General features: G+C 51.6%; 1 protein-coding gene across 1 annotated transcript in view; it reads left to right on the forward strand.

The window, feature by feature from the left end:
- Positions 1-20015, forward strand: part of dmc1 (DNA meiotic recombinase 1) — a 179493-nt gene that overhangs the window by 92679 nt on the left and 66799 nt on the right. Inside the window, exons 5-7 of the mRNA XM_072492545.1 lie at positions 13640-13692; positions 13887-13928; positions 14604-14676. Coding sequence (XP_072348646.1) covers positions 13640-13692; positions 13887-13928; positions 14604-14676 — 168 coding nt within the window. The remainder of the gene's footprint in view (positions 1-13639; positions 13693-13886; positions 13929-14603; positions 14677-20015) is intronic.

The raw sequence follows: 20015 nt of genomic DNA on the forward strand, positions 1-20015 counted from the left end.
CAATCTCCTCCCCTAGCTCTTCTTCCCATTTCCCTTTTAGTTCGTCCATCATAGTCTCCCCTTCGTCTCTCATTTCCCTATATATATCCGACACCTTACCGTCCCCCACCCATTTCTTTGAGATGACTCTGTCCTGCACCTCTTGTGTCGGGAGCTGCGGGAATTCCCTCACCTGCTGCCTCGCAAAAGCCCTCAATTGCATGTACCTGAATGCATTCCCTTGGGGCAACCCATATTTCTCGGTCAGCGCTCCCAGACTCGCAAACTTCCCGTCCACAAATAGATCTTTCAATTGCGTTATACCTGCTCTTTGCCACATTCCATATCCCCCATCCATTCCCCCCGGGGCAAACCTATGGTTGTTTCTTATCGGGGACCCCCCCAGTGCTCCGGTCTTTCCCCTATGTCGTCTCCACTGTCCCCAAATCTTCAGTGTAGCTACCACCACCGGACTCGTGGTATAGTTCCTTGGTGAGAACGGCAATGGGGCTGTCACCATAGCCTGCAGGCTGGTCCCCCTACAGGACGCCCTCTCTAATCTCTTCCACGCCGCTCCTTCCTCCTCTCCCATCCACTTACTCACCATTGAAATATTAGCGGCCCAATAATACTCACTTAGGCTCGGTTGTGCCAGCCCCCCCCTATCCCTACTACGCTGTAAGAATCCCTTCCTCACTCTCGGAGTCTTCCCGGCCCAAACAAAACCCATGATACTCTTTTCTATCCTTTTGAAAAAAGCCTTCGTGATCACCACCGGGAGACACTGAAACACAAAAAGGAATCTCGGGAGGACCACCATCTTAACTGCCTGCACCCTCCCTGCCATTGACAATGCTACCATGTCCCATCTCTTGAAATCTTCCTCCATCTGTTCCACCAACCGCGTCAAATTTAGCCTGTGCAATGTGCCCCAATTCTTAGCTATCTGGATCCCCAGGTAACGAAAGTCTCTTGTTACCTTCCTCAACGGTAGGTCTTCTATTTCTCTACTCTGCTCCCCTGGATGCACCACAAACAGCTCACTCTTTCCCATGTTCAATTTATACCCTGAAAAATCCCCAAACTCCCCAAGTATCCGCATTATTTCTGGCATCCCCTCCGCTGGATCCGCCACATATAGTAGCAGATCATCCGCATATAAAGATACCCGGTGTTCTTCTCCTCCCCTAAGTATTCCCCTCCATCCCTTGGAACCTCTCAGCGCTATCGCCAGGGGCTCAATCGCCAGTGCAAACAGTAATGGGGACAGAGGACATCCCTGCCTTGTCCCTCTATGGAGCCGAAAATATGCCGATCCCCGTCCATTCGTGACCACACTCGCCACTGGGGCCCTATACAACAGCTGCACCCATCTAACATACCCCTCTCCGAACCCAAATCTCCTCAACACCTCCCACAGATAATCCCACTCCACTCTATCAAATGCTTTCTCGGCATCCATCGCCACTACTATCTCCGTTTCACCCTCTGGTGGGGCCATCATCATTACCCCTAACAACCTCCGTATGTTCGTGTTCAGCTGTCTCCCCTTCACAAACCCAGTTTGGTCCTCATGAACCACCCCCGGGACACATTCCTCTATTCTCATTGCCATTACCTTGGCCAAGACCTTGGCATCTACATTGAGGAGGGAGATTGGTCTGTAGGACCCGCATTGTAGCGGATCCTTTTCCTTTTTTAAAAGAAGCGATATCGTTGCTTCTGACATAGTCGGGGGCAGTTGTCCCCTTTCCTTTGCCTCGTTGAAGGTCCTCGTCAGTAGCGGGGCGAGCAAGTCCAAATATTTTCTGTAAAATTCAACTGGGAATCCGTCCGGTCCCGGGGCCTTTCCCGTCTGCATGTTCCTAATTCCTTTCACCACTTCTTCTACCGTGATCTGTGCTCCCAATCCCATCCTTTCCTGCTCTTCCACCGTGGGAATTTCCAGCCGATCCAAAAACTCCATCATTCTCTCCCTCCCATCCGGGGGTTGAGCTTCATACAATTTTTTATAAAATGTCTTAAACACTTCATTCACTCTCTCCGCTCCCCGCTCCGTCTCTCCATCTTCGTCTCTCACCCCCCCTATTTCCCTCGCTGCTCCCCTTTTCCTCAATTGGTGTGCCAGCAATCTGCTCGCCTTCTCTCCATATTCATACTGTACACCCTGCGCCTTCCTCCATTGTGCCTCTGCAGTGCCTGTGGTCAGCAAGTCAAATTCCACATGCAGCCTTTGCCTTTCCCTATACAGTCCCTCCTCCGGTGCTTCCGCATACTGTCTGTCCACCCTCAAAAGTTCTTGCAACAACCGCTCCCGTTCCTTACTCTCCTGCTTCCCTTTATGTGTCCTTATTGATATCAGCTCCCCCCTAACCACCGCCTTCAACGCCTCCCAGACCACTCCCACCTGAACCTCCCCATTGTCATTGAGTTCCAAGTACTTTTCAATGCATCCCCTCACCCTTAAGCACACCCCCTCATCCGCCATTAGTCCCATATCCATTCTCCAGGGTGGACGCCCTCTTGTTTCCTCCCCTATCTCCAAGTCTACCCAGTGTGGGGCATGATCCGAAATGGCTATAGCCGTATATTCCGTTCCCCTCACCCTCGGGATCAATGCCCTACCCAACACAAAAAAGTCTGTGCGTGAATAGACTTTATGGACATAGGAGAAAAACGAGAACTCCTTACTCCTAGGTCTACTGAATCTCCACGGGTCCACCCCTCCCATCTGCTCCATAAAATCCTTAAGCACCTTGGCTGCTGCCGGCCTCCTACCAGTCCTGGACTTCGACCTATCCAGCCTTGGTTCCAACACCGTGTTAAAGTCTCCCCCCATTATCAGCTTTCCGGTCTCTAGGTCTGGGATGCGTCCTAGCATTCGCCTCATAAAATTGGCATCGTCCCAATTCGGGGCATACACGTTTACCAACACCACCATCTCTCCCTGTAATTTGCCACTCACCATCACGTATCTGCCCCCGTTATCCGCCACTATAGTCTTTGCCTCGAACATTACCCGCTTCCCCACTAATATAGCCACCCCCCTGTTTTTCGCATCCAGCCCCGAATGGAACACCTGCCCTACCCATCCTTTGCGCAACCTAACCTGATCTATCAGTTTCAGGTGCGTTTCCTGTAACATGACCACATCTGCTTTAAGTTTCTTAAGGTGTGCGAGTACTCGTGCCCTCTTTATCGGCCCGTTAAGCCCCCTCACGTTCCACGTGATCAGCCGAGTTGGGGGGCTTCCCACCCCCCCCCCCTTGCCGGTTAGCCATCATCTTTTTCCAGCTTCTCGCCCAGTTCCCACGCGGCTGTATTTCTCCCAGACGGTGCCCCCCCGCCCATCCTTTCCCGCACCCACTCCCCCCTTTCCCCAGCAGCAGCAACCCAGTAATTCCCCCCTCCCCCCCCCCCCCGCTAGATCCCCCGCTAGCGTAATTACTCCCCCCATGTTGCTCCCAGAAGTCAGCAAACTCTGGCTGACCTCGGCTTCCCCCCGTGATCACGGCTCGCCCCGTGCGGCGCCCCCTCCTTCCTGCTTCTCTATTCCCGCCATAATTATTATAGCGCGGGAACCAAGCCCGCGCCTCTCCCTCGGCCCCGCCTCCCATGGCCAACGCCCCATCTCCTCTCCCTCCCCACCTCCCCCCATCACCACCTGTGGGAGAAAGAAAAGTTACCATACCGCAGGATTAATCATACAATTCCTCTTCGCCCCCCCCCCCCCCCACTCGTCCCACCACTTTGTCCAAACGTTCATTTTCGTAGTCCAATCATTCCAATTTTTCTTCTACAATAAAAGTCCACGCTTCATCCGCCGTCTCAAAGTAGTGGTGCCTCCCTTGATATGTGACCCACAGTCTTGCCGGTTGCAGCATTCCAAACTTTCTCTTTTTTTTGTGAAGTACCGCTTTGGCCCGATTAAAGCTCGCCCTCCTTCTCGCCACCTCCGCACTCCAATCTTGATAGACGCGGATCACCGCGTTCTCCCATTTACTACACCGAGTTTTCTTCGCCCATCTAAGGACCATTTCTCTATCCTTAAAACGGAGAAATCTCACCACTATGGCTCTGGGAGCTTCTCCTGCTCTCGGTCCTCGCACCATAACTCGGTATGCTCCCTCCACCTCCAACGGACCCGTCGGGGCCTCCACTCCCATTAACGAGTGCAGCATCGTGCTCACATATGCCCCGACGTCCGCCCCCTCCACACCTTCAGGAAGGCCAAGAATCCTCAAGTTGTTCCTCCTTGCGTTATTTTCCAGTGCCTCCAACCTCTCCACAGATCGTTTCTGGTGTGCCTCCTGTATCTCCGACTTCACCACCAGGCCCTGTATGTCGTTTTCATTCTCTGCTGCTTTCGCCTTCACGACCCGAAGCTCCTGCTCCTGGGTCTTTTGTTCCTCTTTCAGCCCTTCAATCGCCTGTAATATCGGGGCCAACAACTCTTTCTTCATTTCCTTTTTTATCTCCTCCACGCAGCGTTTCAAAAACTCTTGTTGTTCAGGGCCCCATATGAAACTGCCACCTTCCGACGCCATCTTGGTTTCTGCTTGCCTTCCTTGCCGTTGTTCCAAAGGATCCGCTGCAATCCGGCCACTTTCCTCTCCTTTTTCCATCCGTGTCCAGGGGGAACACCCTTCTGGTTTATCGCACGGTGTTTTCAGCCGTTAAAATTGCCGTTGGGGCTCCTATCAAGAGCCCAAAAGTCCGTTTCACAGGGAGCTGCCGAAACGTGCGACTCAGCTGGTCATCGCCGCACCCGGAAGTTGGGGGGGGGGGGGTCCTCCTTCATGAGTGACGAGCTGCGCCAGTTCCTGCTCAGCAACGGTATAGCCTCGAGCAGGACGACCAGCTACAACCCCCGGGGGAACGGGCAAGTAGAGAGGGAGAACGGCACGGTCTGGAAGACCGTCCTACTGGCCCTACGGTCCAGGGACCTCCCAGTTTCACGGTGGCAGGAGGTCCTCCCGGACGCCCTCCACTCCATCCGGTCACTACTGTGTACTAGCACTAACCAAACGCCTCTTGAGCGCCTCCTTGTCTTCCCCAGGACGTCCTCCTCTGGAACGTCGCTGCCGACCTGGCTGGCGGCCCCAGGACCCATCTTGCTCCGAAAACATGTGCGGGCGCACAAGTCGGACCCGTTGGTCGAAAGGGTTTACCTCCTTCACGCGAACCCGCAGTACGCTTACGTGGAGTACCCCGACGGCCGACAGGACACGGTCTCCCTGCGAGATCTGGCGCCCGCCGGCAACACACACACCCCCCGACATCAATCACCCCCTCCCTGCCACCGCCGCACCCCGCGACCGCCCCCTTCCCAGGAGGATCGGTCCTCCTCCCAGGCCCGATCAGGAGTGAAGCCCAAGCTGAAACCGTAAGGCTCCCGGAGACGACAACACCGGAACAAGCACCACCACCACCACCGGGGCCGAGGCTATCGACACGGACGACCAGACCGCTCGACCAACTCGTGGCGTCGATCTAACACTACAATATGTGAACTTTTAACGAGAACATTTTGTCTTTTTCTCCTGACGATTACTGTAAATAGTTCGAAACAAAAAAAACCTTTTACATACTGTAATAACATGCGAAAGTTTTCCTCCCAGGACCAGCCTTGTAAACCCTTACCACCATGCGAAGCATCACCCCGCCGGGTTCATTTTTAACAAGGGGTGAATGTGGTAGTATGCATTAGGGGTCATGTGGGACTGTGAAGCCGTGATGTCATTGGCTGACAGATCCCAGGTCCTGGTTGGCCGTTGACCTCTAGCTCCGCCCTGAAGGCGGAGTATAAGAACCAGGAGTCCTCCCCCGCAGGCCAGTCTACTACTGAACTGCGGGGGAACAGTCACGCTTAATAAAGCCTCATTGACTTCACTCTATTCGTCTCTCGGAGTCTTTGTGCGCTACACCTTGTCAGGCTTGACAATTTCGAATCGCAGTGTGGCATTGATGGTCTTGTTGGAGACAAACAGATGACAAGATCCTAATGCAGTTATGGCATTGCCATTATAATCAAGGAGCTGGCAGGCTGGCGGAAGAATTTTGGGTTGCTTTTTAATGCGGTCAAAATCAGCTTGAGAGATGAGATTGGCTGAGGCACCAGTGTCCAGCTTGAACTGGATGCTGCATTGGTTAACATGTATGACAGCACGCCATTCGTCCGCAGAATCCACATTGAGGATAGATAGGTGTCTTGCTGAATTTGAGGAGGCATATTCACATGTAGTGATGATGCCCACACGATATGGGGACTCCAGGCAGTTGTCCTCTGGATCAATAGTGCTACCAGGATCAGAATCCAGTCGACCTTGCTGTACACATCGAACGCGTTTGCGTTGGAACTGGGATTGCTGGCCCTTGACTGGTGGTGCAGACCTGCATAAGGCTGCATAATGTCCAGGCTTCCCACAATTTAAACATCGCCTGCCTTTTGCAGGGCATTGCCGCTTTAAGTGGACGGTGTCGCAGTACGGGCATGTCATGACGTTGATGTTGTTACGTTCCGTGCGTCATCGCACATGCGCAGTGCAGTCAGCCGACGTTCGCACTTGCGCAGTTTGGTCTTCGGCCGCTTCATTCTCCCGTTCGTGGTGCGCATGTGTGGGACCCCGGGAAGAGCACGTGAAATGGCCGCCTTCATCTATACTGAGGCACCGCATCCGGGCGATGGCCTGTACACTCTCTGCCTCGTGGGAGGCAAGTTGTCCGTGTTCTGCCGATTTACAACAGGAGTACCGATTTCTCGCCTGTTCATGCACTTTACACGTCTCGATTGCGACTGGCAGGGTCATGTTTTTAATTTTGACGAGCTGCTCCTGCAAAGAGTCGGAGTGGACCCCAAACACGGCCTGATCCCTGATGATGGAATCAGCGGTGTCACCATAGTTGCAGGACTGCGCTAATATACGGAGATGAGTTACAAAGGATCGGAAAGGTTCGTCCTTACCCTTAAGGCGTTGCTGGAAGACATAGTGCTCAAAGCTCTCGTTCGTTTCGACTTCACAGTGACTGTCGAATTGAGCTAAAATGGTCTTGAATTTGGTCTTGTCCTCGCCGTCGGCAAAAGTGAGCAAGTTGAAAATTTGGATGGCCTGGTTCCCTGCAGTTGATAGGAGCAGCGCGATTTTTCTGGCATCGGACGTTCCTCAAGGCCCAAGGCCTCAATGTAGAGAAGGAACCTCTGCTTGAAGACCCGCCAGTTGGCGCCGAGATTGCCAGAGATCCGTAGCTGTGGAGGGGCCTGGATCTTCTCCATGCCGCTGAAAGGCACTCGCTAGTCGTCACTGAATCACTCGAGGTAAACCACTTAGATAAAGTAGACTACTGGTACCATGTCGTGTTATTCACCCTGGGGTAACACGGACTGCAACTGGATGCAGTTGTACTATAAAGTAGACACCAAACTTAGACGTTAGTTCAATAAGTATTATTGAATTTCTGGAGCAGTGCACACAGCTTGCTGTGGGTTGACACTCTACTAATCTAAGTGTGCTAACTAAAATTAACTAGACCAGACTAGCTCTGAACCACGTGTAGAAGGTGCTAACTGATATATACACCCTGACTGTCACTACAGTTGTCACCAGTGGAAAGAGGCAGAGTGCTGATGTCTCGTGTGTTTTATAGTTCTGCCTGGTGATTGGTTGTGTTCTGTCCTGTGTGTTGATTGGCTGTACTGGGTGTCTGTCACTGCCTGTCTGTATCTCATTATGTGCATGTGTGCATATCATGACATCCGAGACACTCCCTTCTCCTACCCACCCTCTGGAAACTACCCCGTCCTGAATCCCCCTTAGCGGTAGGAGCGGGAAGGTTGACACCTGTTTATGTAGGAAGTCCCGCACTTGCAGATACCTGAATTTGTTTCCCCTCACCAATCCAAACTTCTCCAGCGTCCTCATACTCGGAAAGCTCCGCTCTTTAAACATATCCGCCATCTCAATCCCTGCTCTCCGCCATATCCGGATCCCCCCATCCATACATCCCGGGGCAAACCGGTGATTATTACAGATTTGGGGACCACACCGATGCTCCCTCTGCTCCCACATGTCTCCTCCATTGCCCCCAGACTCTCAGGGCCGCCACCACCACGGGGCTGATGGAGTACCATGCCGGCGGAACGGCAGAGGCGCAGTTACCAATGCCCCCAAACTGGTGCCGTTGCATGAAGCCGCCTCCATATGCTCCCCTGCCGACCCCTCTCACACCATCCACTTCCTGATCATGGCTATATTCGCCGCCCAGTAATAGTTACTAAAATTTGGCAGCGCCAGCCCATCCTCTCCCCGACTCCGCTCAAGCATTACCTTCCTTACACACGGGGTCTTGCCCACTCAAACAAAGCCAGAGATCACTTTGTTGACCCATTTAAAAAAGGACCGCGGAATAAAGATGGGGAGACATTGAAACACGAACAGGAATCTCGGGAGGACTGTCGTCTTCACCGTCTTCACCCTCCCAGCTAATGACAACGGGAGAGCGTCCCATTTCCGAAAATCGTCCTTCATTTGGTCTACTAGCCAGGCCAGATTTAATTTATGCAGCCGGTCCCATTCCCGCGCCACTTGAATGCCTAGGTACTTAACGCTTCTCCCTACGAATCTAAATGACAGCTCCCCCAATCGCCTCTCCTGTCCCCTCGCCTGGATCACAAACATCTCACTTTTCCCCATATTTAGCTTATACCCAGAAAACCGGCCAAATTCCCCTAGAATCCCTTATGATTTCTTCCTTCCCCTCTAATGGGCCCGATACATACAGAAGCAGGTCGTCTGCATAGAGCGAGACTCTATGCTCCACCTCCCCCCCCCGGATCAGCCCCTTGAGGCTCTCAAAGTAATTGCCAATGGCTCTATGGCCAGTGCGAACAACAGTGGGGAGAGGGGGCATCCCTGTCTCGTCTCCCGGTGCAATCTAAAGTGGTCCGATGTTGTCCTATTCGTCCGTACACTTGCCACAGGAGCCTGATACAGCAACCTTACCCAGTCAATAAAGTCCCGCCCAAATCCGAACTGTTCCAGTACCTCCTACAGATAATCCCATTCTACCCGATCAAAAGCCTTTTCTGCATCCATTGCAATCACTATCTCCACCTCCCTACCTTCCGGGGGCATCATGATCACATTTAACAGCCTTCTTACATTGGCCACCAACTGCCCAGCCTTAACAAACCCCGTCTGGTCCTCCCCAGTAACATCCGGAACACAATCCCCAATCCTGGAGGACAAAATTTTGGCCAGCAGTTTGGCGTCCACATTCAACAGAGATATCGGCCTGTCGGACCCACACAGCTCCGGGTTCTTGTCCCGCTACAGAATCATCGAAATCGTGGCCTGTGACATCGTCGGGGGCAGCACTCCTCTTTCCCTTGCCTTATTGAACATCCTCATCAACACCGGCCCCAATATCCCAGACAACTTTTTATAAAACTCCACTAGGTACCCGTCCGGCCCCGGGGCTTTACCCGCCTGCATGACCTTCAGACCCTCCACTATCTCTTTCAAGCTGATCGGGGCCCCCAGCCCTTCTACAAGCTCCCCGTCCACCTTTGGGAAATTCAGCCCCCCCAAGAAGTGCCTCATCCCCTCCGGCCCTCTTGGGGGTTCCGACCTATACAGCTTACTGTAGAAATCCCTAAACGCCTTATTCACCCCTGCTGAATCTCCAACCAGGTTCCCATCTCCGTCATTTACTTTCCCTATCTCCCTGGCTGCCTCCCTCTTTCTAAGCTGCTGTGCCAGCATTTTGCTGGCCTTCTCTCCATACTCATAGATCGCCCCCCTCGCCTTTCCCAGCTGCTCCACAGGTTCGGCTTATTAACCCTGTGGTTAATAAGCCGAACTCCGCCTGTAGCCTCCGCCGTTTCCTTAAAAGCTCTGCCTCGGGTCTCCGCATACCTCCACGGATCATGGTCTGAGATTGTGATCACTGAGTACCTTGTGTCCACATGCGCCAGTAAGGCCCTGCTCAAAATGACGAAATCGATCCGGGAGTACACTTTATGCATGTGTGAGTAGAAGGAGAACTCCTTCACCCTCGGCCGCCCAAATCTCCATGGATCCACCCCTCCATCTGCTCCATGAATCCCCCTAGTTTCCTTGCCATTGCTGGCACCTACCCGTTTTAAAGCTTGACCGGTCCAAGCCAGGGTCAATAACTGTTGAAATACCCTCCCATGACCAACCTGTGCAAGTCCAGGTCCGGTATCTTCCCCAGCATTCTCTTTAGAAACTCCACATCATCCCAATTTGGCGCCTACACATTTACTAATACCACCTGCACCCCCTCCAGTTTCCCACTGACCATAATGTAGCGACCTCCCACATCTGAAACTATTCTATCCGCCTCAAACACCACCCGCTTATTGATCAGGATCGCGACCCCTCTAGTCTTTGAATCCAGTCCCGAGTGAAAGAGCTGACTGACCCAGCCTTTCCTCAATCTAATCTGGTCAGTTACTCTAAGGTGCGTCTCCTGCAATATTACCATGTCCGCCTTCAGTCCCCTAAGATGCGCAAACACACGTGCCCTCTTGACCAGCCCATTTAACCCTCGAACATTCCAGGTGATCAGCCTAGTTGGGGGGCTCATTGTCGTCCCCCCTCCGCCGATCAGCCATCCCCTTTTTTGGGCCCGCCTCCAGCCCATGCTCCGCGCCTCCACCAGCCCGCCCCCAGGCAGCCTACGCCCCCCAACCTCCTCTCTGTCCCTTGGCCCAAGTCCCTCCCTCGTCAGCAGAACATTTTTTGCCCCTAGTAACAATACTGTAACGCAATCCCTTTGATAAACTGAACATATGCACAACCCCCACTGTGCTTCCGTGAGCTAGCCCGCCCAGCTAGCTTGGTGGCCCCCATCCCTGGCACCGGATAGTCTCCCACCTATTGTTCCCTCACCCCGCTCATACAAACATACTTCAACATCAAACAATCCCCACACAATTGCCCGACAGAAAAACACCAAAATCTAAACAAGCACACCTCCATCCCCCAACAGTGCAAATGAAAACCTTAACTCACTCAGCTCTGCCACTGGTCCCCAATCAATACAGAAGGCATTACAACATCTCCACAAAATGAGAAACTTTTTTTTTTAAAGAACAGAGTAACAAAAAGAAAAAACATGAACGCTGCAGCAAAGTTCAAAAGTTCTCAGTCCACCACCAGTCCTTTCCTTTTCACGAAGTCCAGCGCGTCCTCAGGCAACTCAAAATAAAAGTACTGTTCCTCGTACGTGACCCAGAGATGGGCCGGATACAACAGTCCGAACTTCACCTTTTTCTTAAAAAGGATCAACCTAATCTGGTTGAAGCCTGCTCTTCTCCTGGCCACCTCCACACTCAGGTCTTGGTAGACCCGCAGGATACTATTGTCCCACTTACAGCTCCGTGTCTGCTTGGCCCACTGTAGAATGCGCTCCTTATCCAAGTACCTGTGGAATCTCACCACCATTGCCCTCTGGGGGGTCTGCCGTTCGTGGCTTCCTCGCGAGTGCTCTGTGAGTCCTGTCCACCTCCAAGGGTCGGGAGAATGCCCCATCCCCCAGCAGCTTCTCAAACATATCTGCGATGTATGCCCCAGCGTCCGCTCCTTCGGCCCCTCCGGGAGCCCAGCGATTTTCATGTTCTGCCGGCGGGACCTATTCTCTAGGTCCTCCACCTTCTCCAGGAGCTTCTTCTGCTGGACTCTCAGCATCCCCACCTCCAACTCCACCGCAGTTTGATGTTACTCCTGCTCAGCCAGTGCCTTCACCACCTTCTGGACCGCCCGACTTTGGGTGTCCAATCTAAGCCCCAGCCGCTCAATCGACTCTTTTATCGGGTCCAAGCAGTCCCATTTCTGCTTAGCAAAGCCTTCCTGAATAACTTGCATCAGCTGCTCCATTGACCGCTGGGTCGACAAACCAAGGGTCCGGTCCTCCGCCATGCTGTCTCCCACTGCAGCTTCAGCCCATGCCTTCTCTGTCTTTCTGTTTCTGCCTTTACGAGCACTTCTAGTCCTTCTCTCCATGCACCGATGTGGGAATTCAGTACACAATTGCCTCTGTCTTCAGTTTTACAGTTCAAGTCCAGTAGAAAATCGGGGGGAAAGGTCCAAAAGTCTGACTCGAGCAGGAGCCACCAAATGTGCGACTTACTCCTTCATAGCCGCCACCGGAAGTCGTTCTGCTTCTTTCTAGCCTGCATGAGAGAAGGGAAATTGTCTGTTGTATTGTCTTTGGGTGATGTGCAGATTATAGCTGAAGAGTTGGAGATGTAGAGAGGCAGTGAGAGGTGGGTGTGCGATTGGCACATTAGTAGGTGTGAGATTTAGGTGGAGTACTTGGATGTTAGGCACAAATGCCGAGGGCTGGTGCTGGATGACTAACGTGGTGTGGTGCATTGAGTAGCATGAGACGCTGGTGTTGTAATGGGTATGAGATGTACCACCTGCCCTGTAATAATAATAATGCTGCTAGTGCATCCTACTGTTTGCTGAGTTTGCTGGGAATGTTGAGGAGGGAGAAACACTGGAGTTTCAGATACTTGCACAGAAATCTTTCAGATGATTTTGATAGACAAAGTTTGTCATAAATTGTAACCCCAATGCCCAAAGAACAGGACAGATGAATTTCATGCTCTCTTAATTGCATTTATTACAGAAAGGATCTTTTCTATTTACTGCAGGAAGTATTACATTTACTGCAGGAATGATCAATTGCATTTACTGCAGGAACAATCTATTACATTGTGGCAGTAATTCTTACATTTACTACAGGAACTTGTATTTACTGTAGGAAATATCTCTTCTGCCTTTACTAAAGGAACCTATACTGCATTCACTGCAGTAACTGTTCCATTTACTGCAGAAACCATTAATTAGATTTACTGCCGAATCAATCTTGATTGCATTCACTGCAAGAAAATTTGTGCATTTTCGGCATGAACTATTTTTCCTTTATTGCAGAAACTGTCTTGCATTATTTTAAAAGCAATGGCCAGACATTGAATATACGTGATGTTCAGTTGTCAAAACTGTTTAATTCAATTACAAGTGGTAGCCTGCTCTAACTGTTGAGTTGTATTGTACTTCCCTTTACGCTGTTAATGCCAGGTCTCAGAAAAAAATATATTAAATTATATAAGTAGCAGAATATGCCTGGTAATAGTTTTGCCTGGTTTCAACTTGTGTCGGCCATACTGAACATTCTCAGGGATGAAAAAGACAACATCTGGGGACGCTATGCAGAAGAAAGACGCCATCTCACTTTGCAAATGAACCGTCTTCCGGCTCATCTAAGTGACATTATTGATGATCATGCTAAAGGTCACAATACAGATTGTCCTGCCCATGTGACACCAGGGAGGACACTAGGCAGCAGAAATGGAAAGATGGGCAGGGGAATGATTCAAAAATCTGAACATATATTCTGCATACACCTTCGGAGTATTTTGGGTTAGATTTGAGAAATCATTTTTGAAAAGAAGAATCCACCATTTGTGACCATCTAACTTTGACTGAGACATCTGTATGTTGAGCAAGATGTATGGATGATCATGTATCAACACTCATGACAACATATCTAGCATGATTTGTGTGCTACACTTTAAGTAAGACTAGAAAATAATATGTGCCACATTAACATTTATTTTGTTGCTTTGCAGCAAACTGTTGGGTGGTGGAATTGAAAGCATGGCAATCACTGAGGCATTTGGTGGTGAGTTCAACAAAGGCACAATGGCCCTGGTATTAATGGAAAGGATGGAGTGGAGGCAGAAAACGGTGCAAACAGTTGTGAATACATTTCAAAAGGCCTGGTTTTAAAGCACTTTGAGGCCTTCAGGATGTGGAAGATACTAAATGCAAATGTTTTCTTTTATCTTTGTAGTTAATTTCTGTTTTTATTTGCAGAATTTAGAACAGGGAAGACACAGCTGTCGCACACTTTCTGCGGTAAGTTCCCATATACAAAACATTAAAGTCTCTATGCCAGCACTTTATAAGATGAGAATATAAATGCTGGGTGGGGAATTAGATCATCTGTATCGTTGTTGTTATTCGAAGAAAACAGTGCAAATTAGGGACATAAAAGTCCAGCAAAATTATGTTGTCAAGAATCGAGCTGCAATTTTTGTTTAGAAGACAAATTCTTTCAGTGGCAATGGAAGTAATATAATTCAGAATGCCAGTTAGTGAACGATATAACTGAAACCAATCTTTACACACTTTTAGAAGCATTTATTTATTTTGCAGATTACAAGCAAGCACCTTTTAACCTAACACCCACTGTTTAATACAATGTCCTGTATTAATTGGCACAATTGAAAACCTAGCTAATACCCACCACATGCCTACAGTTAAACACAATTAATATATAGTCACCAATAATCAGCCATTGTGTAACTGGGAAAACTGAACATTGTACCCTGTACTTATTGTAGACTTATACTTACACCAAATAGAATTATCTGTAGGAGTGCATTATGATAGTGGTTTCCTGAGCTGTACCCTTTTTACACTGGAATTGAGGTGAACTCGAGATTGGGAGCACCAAAATGAGGCAGGTTGATGAAAGTCGAGTGACCTCTGACCAGAACTGTACCAATTGATTTATCTCTTTCATTATAGTAACTGCTCAGCTTCCTGGACTTAGTGGATACAGTGGAGGAAAGGTGATCTTCATTGATACAGAGAACACCTTGTATCCTTTCCTTTGTTAGCTATTTCCATTCCATGGCTTCATCTGTTATGATTTCACATTCTATGTACACAGAGTCTGCACCTCCCCATCTCCTTCCTCTTACCCTTACTCCTACTTAGGTCCGAACCTCAACAATGTAGTGCTTGGGATGTTTTACTAGGTTAAAAACACAATAGGCTGGTATGCATGTACAGCAAGTAATTAGGAACGTTAATAGAATGTTATTTATTGCAAGGAGATTTGAATACAAAAGTAGGGAGGTTATGCTTCAGTTATACAGGGCACAAGTGTGACCACATCTGGAGTATTGTGTACAGTATTGGTCACTTTATTTAAGGAATGATGTGAATGCATTGGAAGCAATTCAGATAAGGTTTATCAGACTAACACCAGTAATGTGTTGTCTGATGAGGAAAGGTTGGAGGAGAGGTTAGGCTTGTATCTGCTGGAGTTTAGAAAAGTAAGAGATGACTTGATTGAAACATATGAGATCCTGAGGGCTCTTGTAGCCACCTAAAATAGCTGATTCCCGATTAATTTGGCCAAACCCCGATGTAAAATGGCGAACTGAAAAGGCTGATGGGAAAATCAGCCAACAGGGCACAAACGGACAGCTGCAGACAGAACAGTGTATTCGGCTCTGGGGAAGTCGGCCCAGACCGATACCTGCAACCATTAGCAGCACATCAGCCCAGCCATCTGCAGTTTAATCGACTACCCCCGGGAACAATTGCAACAAGTTAGCAATTGAAAGCCGATCCAGACCTCTCGGCGCCTGCAGTGGCCGAGACAAAGAAAGGTGAACGACCACCCCCCGATCAAGGAATCGCCCCATTATTGGAGCATATCGAACCCAGTGATTGGGACCAAGTCCAATCACTGGGGACCAGGGTCAAGGTCCGCCCCGAGAGGTGGGAAGCCCCTGGGAACTATAAAGATAGGGGCCAAGTTCAGATCGACCCTTCTTCTCCTACTCACAACCTTCGAGACCCTTCGACGAAAGAACAAGTAAGTGTTACTCCAGCGATCGCTACCAGAGAGGTGTTCCAGACTATCGACCCGTACCAGCCTTTTTGAATCCCGCAGGCCAGACCCAATTCGATAAGCCATTCGTTTCCCTGACCTGGTAGGCCATCACCAAAGTTAAGTATTGGCCTTTAGTGGTAGGTAATAGTCTAGAGGTCGTATTATTGTGTAAGTATTTATTGCTGTATATAATAAATGATCGTTGATTTAACATTTACTAAGCGGTGTGCTGCATTATTAATCATTACTCGAGCTTGAACCACGTGGCGGTATCAGAAAGATACCTGGCGACTCGTGAGCAAAGGTGACAGAATTAGAGCTAATAAAACTAAGGCTAATAAGAGCAACAGTCTTAATAGGGTGGATGTGGAGAGGATGTTTCCTCATGTAGTAGAATGTAGAACTAGGGTCACTGTTTAAAAATAAGGGGCTGGATTCTCCGATTTTGAGACTAAGTGCTGATGCCAGCGTGAAAACGGTAGTGGTTTACGACAGCAAAAACGGCACAACAGGTGCGCAGATTCAGCAACTCTAAATGGGCTCGCACCATCGCCATGTGGAACGCACCCGTTTTCAAACGGAACAGTGCCGGATTCCGTGATTGCCACATATGAGACTCATACACCGCAGCCGCACTTAAACGATCTATTCCCTCCACACACACCGTCCCAGTCAACAAGATGGCTGGAAGGAGAGCAGCACCACAGTTTAGGGACGTTGAGCTGGAGACCCTCCTGGACGCCGTGGAAGAGAGGCGGATGACCCTGTACCTTGGCCCGGTAGGGAGGCCACCAGCCGCCGCCGTTCACCGTGCCTGGGCGCAGGTGGCAGATGGGGTCAGCGCCATTGTCGAAGTCGTCTGGATTGGCATCCAGTGCAGGAAGAAACTGCACAACCTCCTCAGGGCAGCGCTGTGCCCCTGGCACCAACCCCTCTACCCCCCACACACAGGTAACCCGGACTCCCCCACTCCCTGGCCGGGAGCGGGAGAAGACCGCAGGGGGACCGCCAGACCTACGTCCCCTCACCATGCCCGAGCAGAGGGCACTGGACATGGCCGGCGACCCGGAGGAAAGGGAGGTCACCGACGCAGAGATTGGCGGCGGGTGAGCAAGTGAGACCCTCTGCTTAGTTGCGGATCCTCATGACACATGCATGGACCCCCCACCTCCCCCACTCACACCCACCTCACCCACCCCTCACACTCACCCCCGGCTGTCTAACCAGACATGTCGTTGTGTTGGCTCCCTGCCCCCAGCCAGTGCCAGAGCCGGTGTTAGACGTTTAGCTGCTGTTGTATGAAGAGTCAAAGGTTCTGCTCCTTTTCTCAGATACCTTTATTTCACTTTAACAGACTCTGCACAAAACTCTCTCATCACATCACCTGACACAAAGGCCACCTGAAGCCCCTTTACATATCAGTGTCACTTATTAATATAAATGAGACAACTAATTGGAATGTCTCATAACTCATTACGTAACAGCCGGTGGCCCCCCATATGGCCGAACACTGACGGGGAGAGCAGCCAGAACACCAGCCCTCTGCCCGAGACCCAGGAGACCTTGGGGTTCGGGTCGGAGGAGGGCACAAATTTTCCATGACAGCTATCCCAACACCCTCCACCATCCCAGAGACTATCACCTCAGTTGGACACACTAGTGAAGAGGCTCCTGCGACACTATCTGGTGTGCACCACACAGTCGGTCCGGTACAGCAGGTGGAGGTAGGAGCAGTCGAGGGGCCGGACGGTCGGAGGGCAGCCTGGCCCCAGGAACCAGCTGCCGCCCAGATGTGTCCTGGACTCCTGGAACATCCAGTCCCATCCACAGTGAAGATGCAGGCAGAGACCCAGGGACTACGAGAGGGTATGATGGCTGGCGTCCAGCACCTGCGGGCGCAGGTGGAGGAGTCCATCTGCGTGCAGGAGCAGTGGGCGATGCCGGTCATGCGTCCCACCCAGGCCAACACCGCACGAGTGGCGTCCGCAGTGGAGGCAATGGGGGCGACTGTGTCGGATATTGGTCAGCGGTGCAAGGCTTGGGCCATTCTGTGTAGGCCGAGGCCAAGGTCCAGGACAGCGCTGCCCTCTACAGGCAGCCATGTGCTCGAGCCACCTGGATATTGCAGCGGCGCTCCTCAGCATGGCCCAGTCACAGCAGGTCATTGCTGAGAGCGGCATTGCCCAGGCGCAGGCCGGTGTGGTACAGACTCCGAAGGAGGGTCCTACACGCAGAGGGACATCGCCCACACCCAGAGGGACATGGCCGAGTCACTGGCTGATGTGGCCCACACCCAGAGAGATGTGGCCCAGTCACTGGCTGATGCGGCATAGACCCTGAGGGACGCGGCCCAGTCACTGGCTGATATGGGGCAGACCCTCAGTGTGGTCGCATAGTCGCAGCGTGATGTGGTGCAGTCGCAGACGGAGATGGTCTACTCCCTTTGCTCCAAGGCCGCGAACGTGCAAACTCTTCTCGAGACCAGAGCGGGTCTCCAGGACTGGAAGCACCAGGTGGCAGAGGGGCCTCAGGGGATGGCTCCGCTCACACCCCTTTCCCATGGAGTAGCCCAGGGGCCATTGGGCACCCCGAGGAAGGAGGAGATGCTGGGGCCCGTGCTGGTGACCTCCACAGGGGAGGTGCCAGAACACCGCAGCACCTCGGACTCCGCCCTCCCTGTCCCTGGTGCATCTGGTGGGCAGCGGGCAGAACTACGTCACCCGGGTCGCCTGAGCAGCAGCCGAGCCCATCCAGGCCTGGCCGCCCCAGGAGACATGCGCCAACGGGGACCCTTCTCGCAGGGCAGGAGTCACAGCAGTCCCCCTCCACTCCTGCTCTACCGTCTGGGGAACTACCTAGATGTAGTGTTAGGGCCCATAAGGCCAGAAAGTTAGACACCAGTTAAGTTGGCACGGGTGCAGGGCACAGTTTAGTTATATGAGCTAGGGCACATGGTAGCACAGTGGATAGCACTGTTGCTTCACAGCTTCAGGGTCCCACGTTCGATTCCCGGCTTGGGCTTGGGTCACTGTCTGTGTGGAGTCTGCACGTTCTCCCCGTGTCTGCGTGGGTTTCCTCTGGGTGTTCTGGTTTCCTCCCACAAGGCCCGAAAGACGTGCTGTTAGGTGAATTGGACATTCTGAATTCTCCCTTTGTGTACCCGAACAGGCGCCGGAATTTGGCGACTAGAGGCTTTTCACAGTAACTTCATTGCAGTGTTAATACCTGCAGTGTTAATTGCCTACTTGTGACAATAAACATTATTATATTATATTATATATTTTTTCACAATAAACACATGTTCACACTGTTCAAACCTGCCTCTGTGCTCTGTCTGATAGGGGTGGGGCGGTCAATGCTGATCAGTGGGAGTGGGGGGTGGTGGACGAGTGAAGGCCCATGCTCTCCACCCTTCCTCCCCACCCTGCCGCGACCGGCCCCAGCAGCTCCTCCCCAGTGATTCGACAGGACCGTGTCATGGACTGGCCAGCTTGCATGCAGGGATCACCCAGGTGGAAGGTGCTACTGTGGGCATGAGTCAGACATTGTCAAACAATGTGGAGCACGGAGTTCATCGTAGAGCGGGTTGTCATCATCCTCCATTCCATGGATCAGACCCGCTGTCACTGCCAATCCAGTGCCCCCAGCTATTGTGCTGCAGGTATGTATAACGGAGGGATGTTCATGCGGGTGGTTTAGTGGTGTGGGAGGTAAGGGGGTTTGGAGGTGTGGAAGGTGAGGGGGTGTGGGATGATGGTGTCAGTGCCCCTGGCCAGCGACCCCCCTCCCCTCCTAGTCGGTGAAACGTGTTGTGACGAGGGCGTCCCGTGTGCGCAGGTCCTGGTGATGGTGTTGTACGGCATCCCATGCCTGGCCAGTGCCTGTCACGCTCATTGTTCCCCTCCCCCTTAGCCTCCTCGTCTAACGAGGCCTGCCCTTCCTCCTCATCCACCTCCAGCACATCGCCCCTCTGCTGCGCGATGTTGTGGAGGATGCAGCAGACCACCACGATGCGGGCGGCCCTCCTAGCCTCATACTGGAGGACCCCTCCAGAGCAGTCCAGGCACCTGAAGTGCATCTTCAGGACCCTGAAGTACCTCTCAACAATACCCCTGATTGCTGTAAGGGCATCATTGTAGCGGGTCTCCGCGTCGGTCTGTGGCCTTCGTATAGGTGTCATCAACCATGTCCACAACAGGTAACCCCTGTTACCCAGCAGCCAGCCCACAGCCGGGTGGGGGTGCCCCTTGAAAATGTTGGGTATCACCGAGTGCGCCAAGATAAATGTCATGCACACTGCCCGGGTATCAGGC

The sequence above is a fragment of the Scyliorhinus torazame genome, chromosome 29 (assembly GCF_047496885.1).
Source record: "Scyliorhinus torazame isolate Kashiwa2021f chromosome 29, sScyTor2.1, whole genome shotgun sequence".
Classification (NCBI taxonomy): Eukaryota; Metazoa; Chordata; class Chondrichthyes; order Carcharhiniformes; family Scyliorhinidae; genus Scyliorhinus; species Scyliorhinus torazame.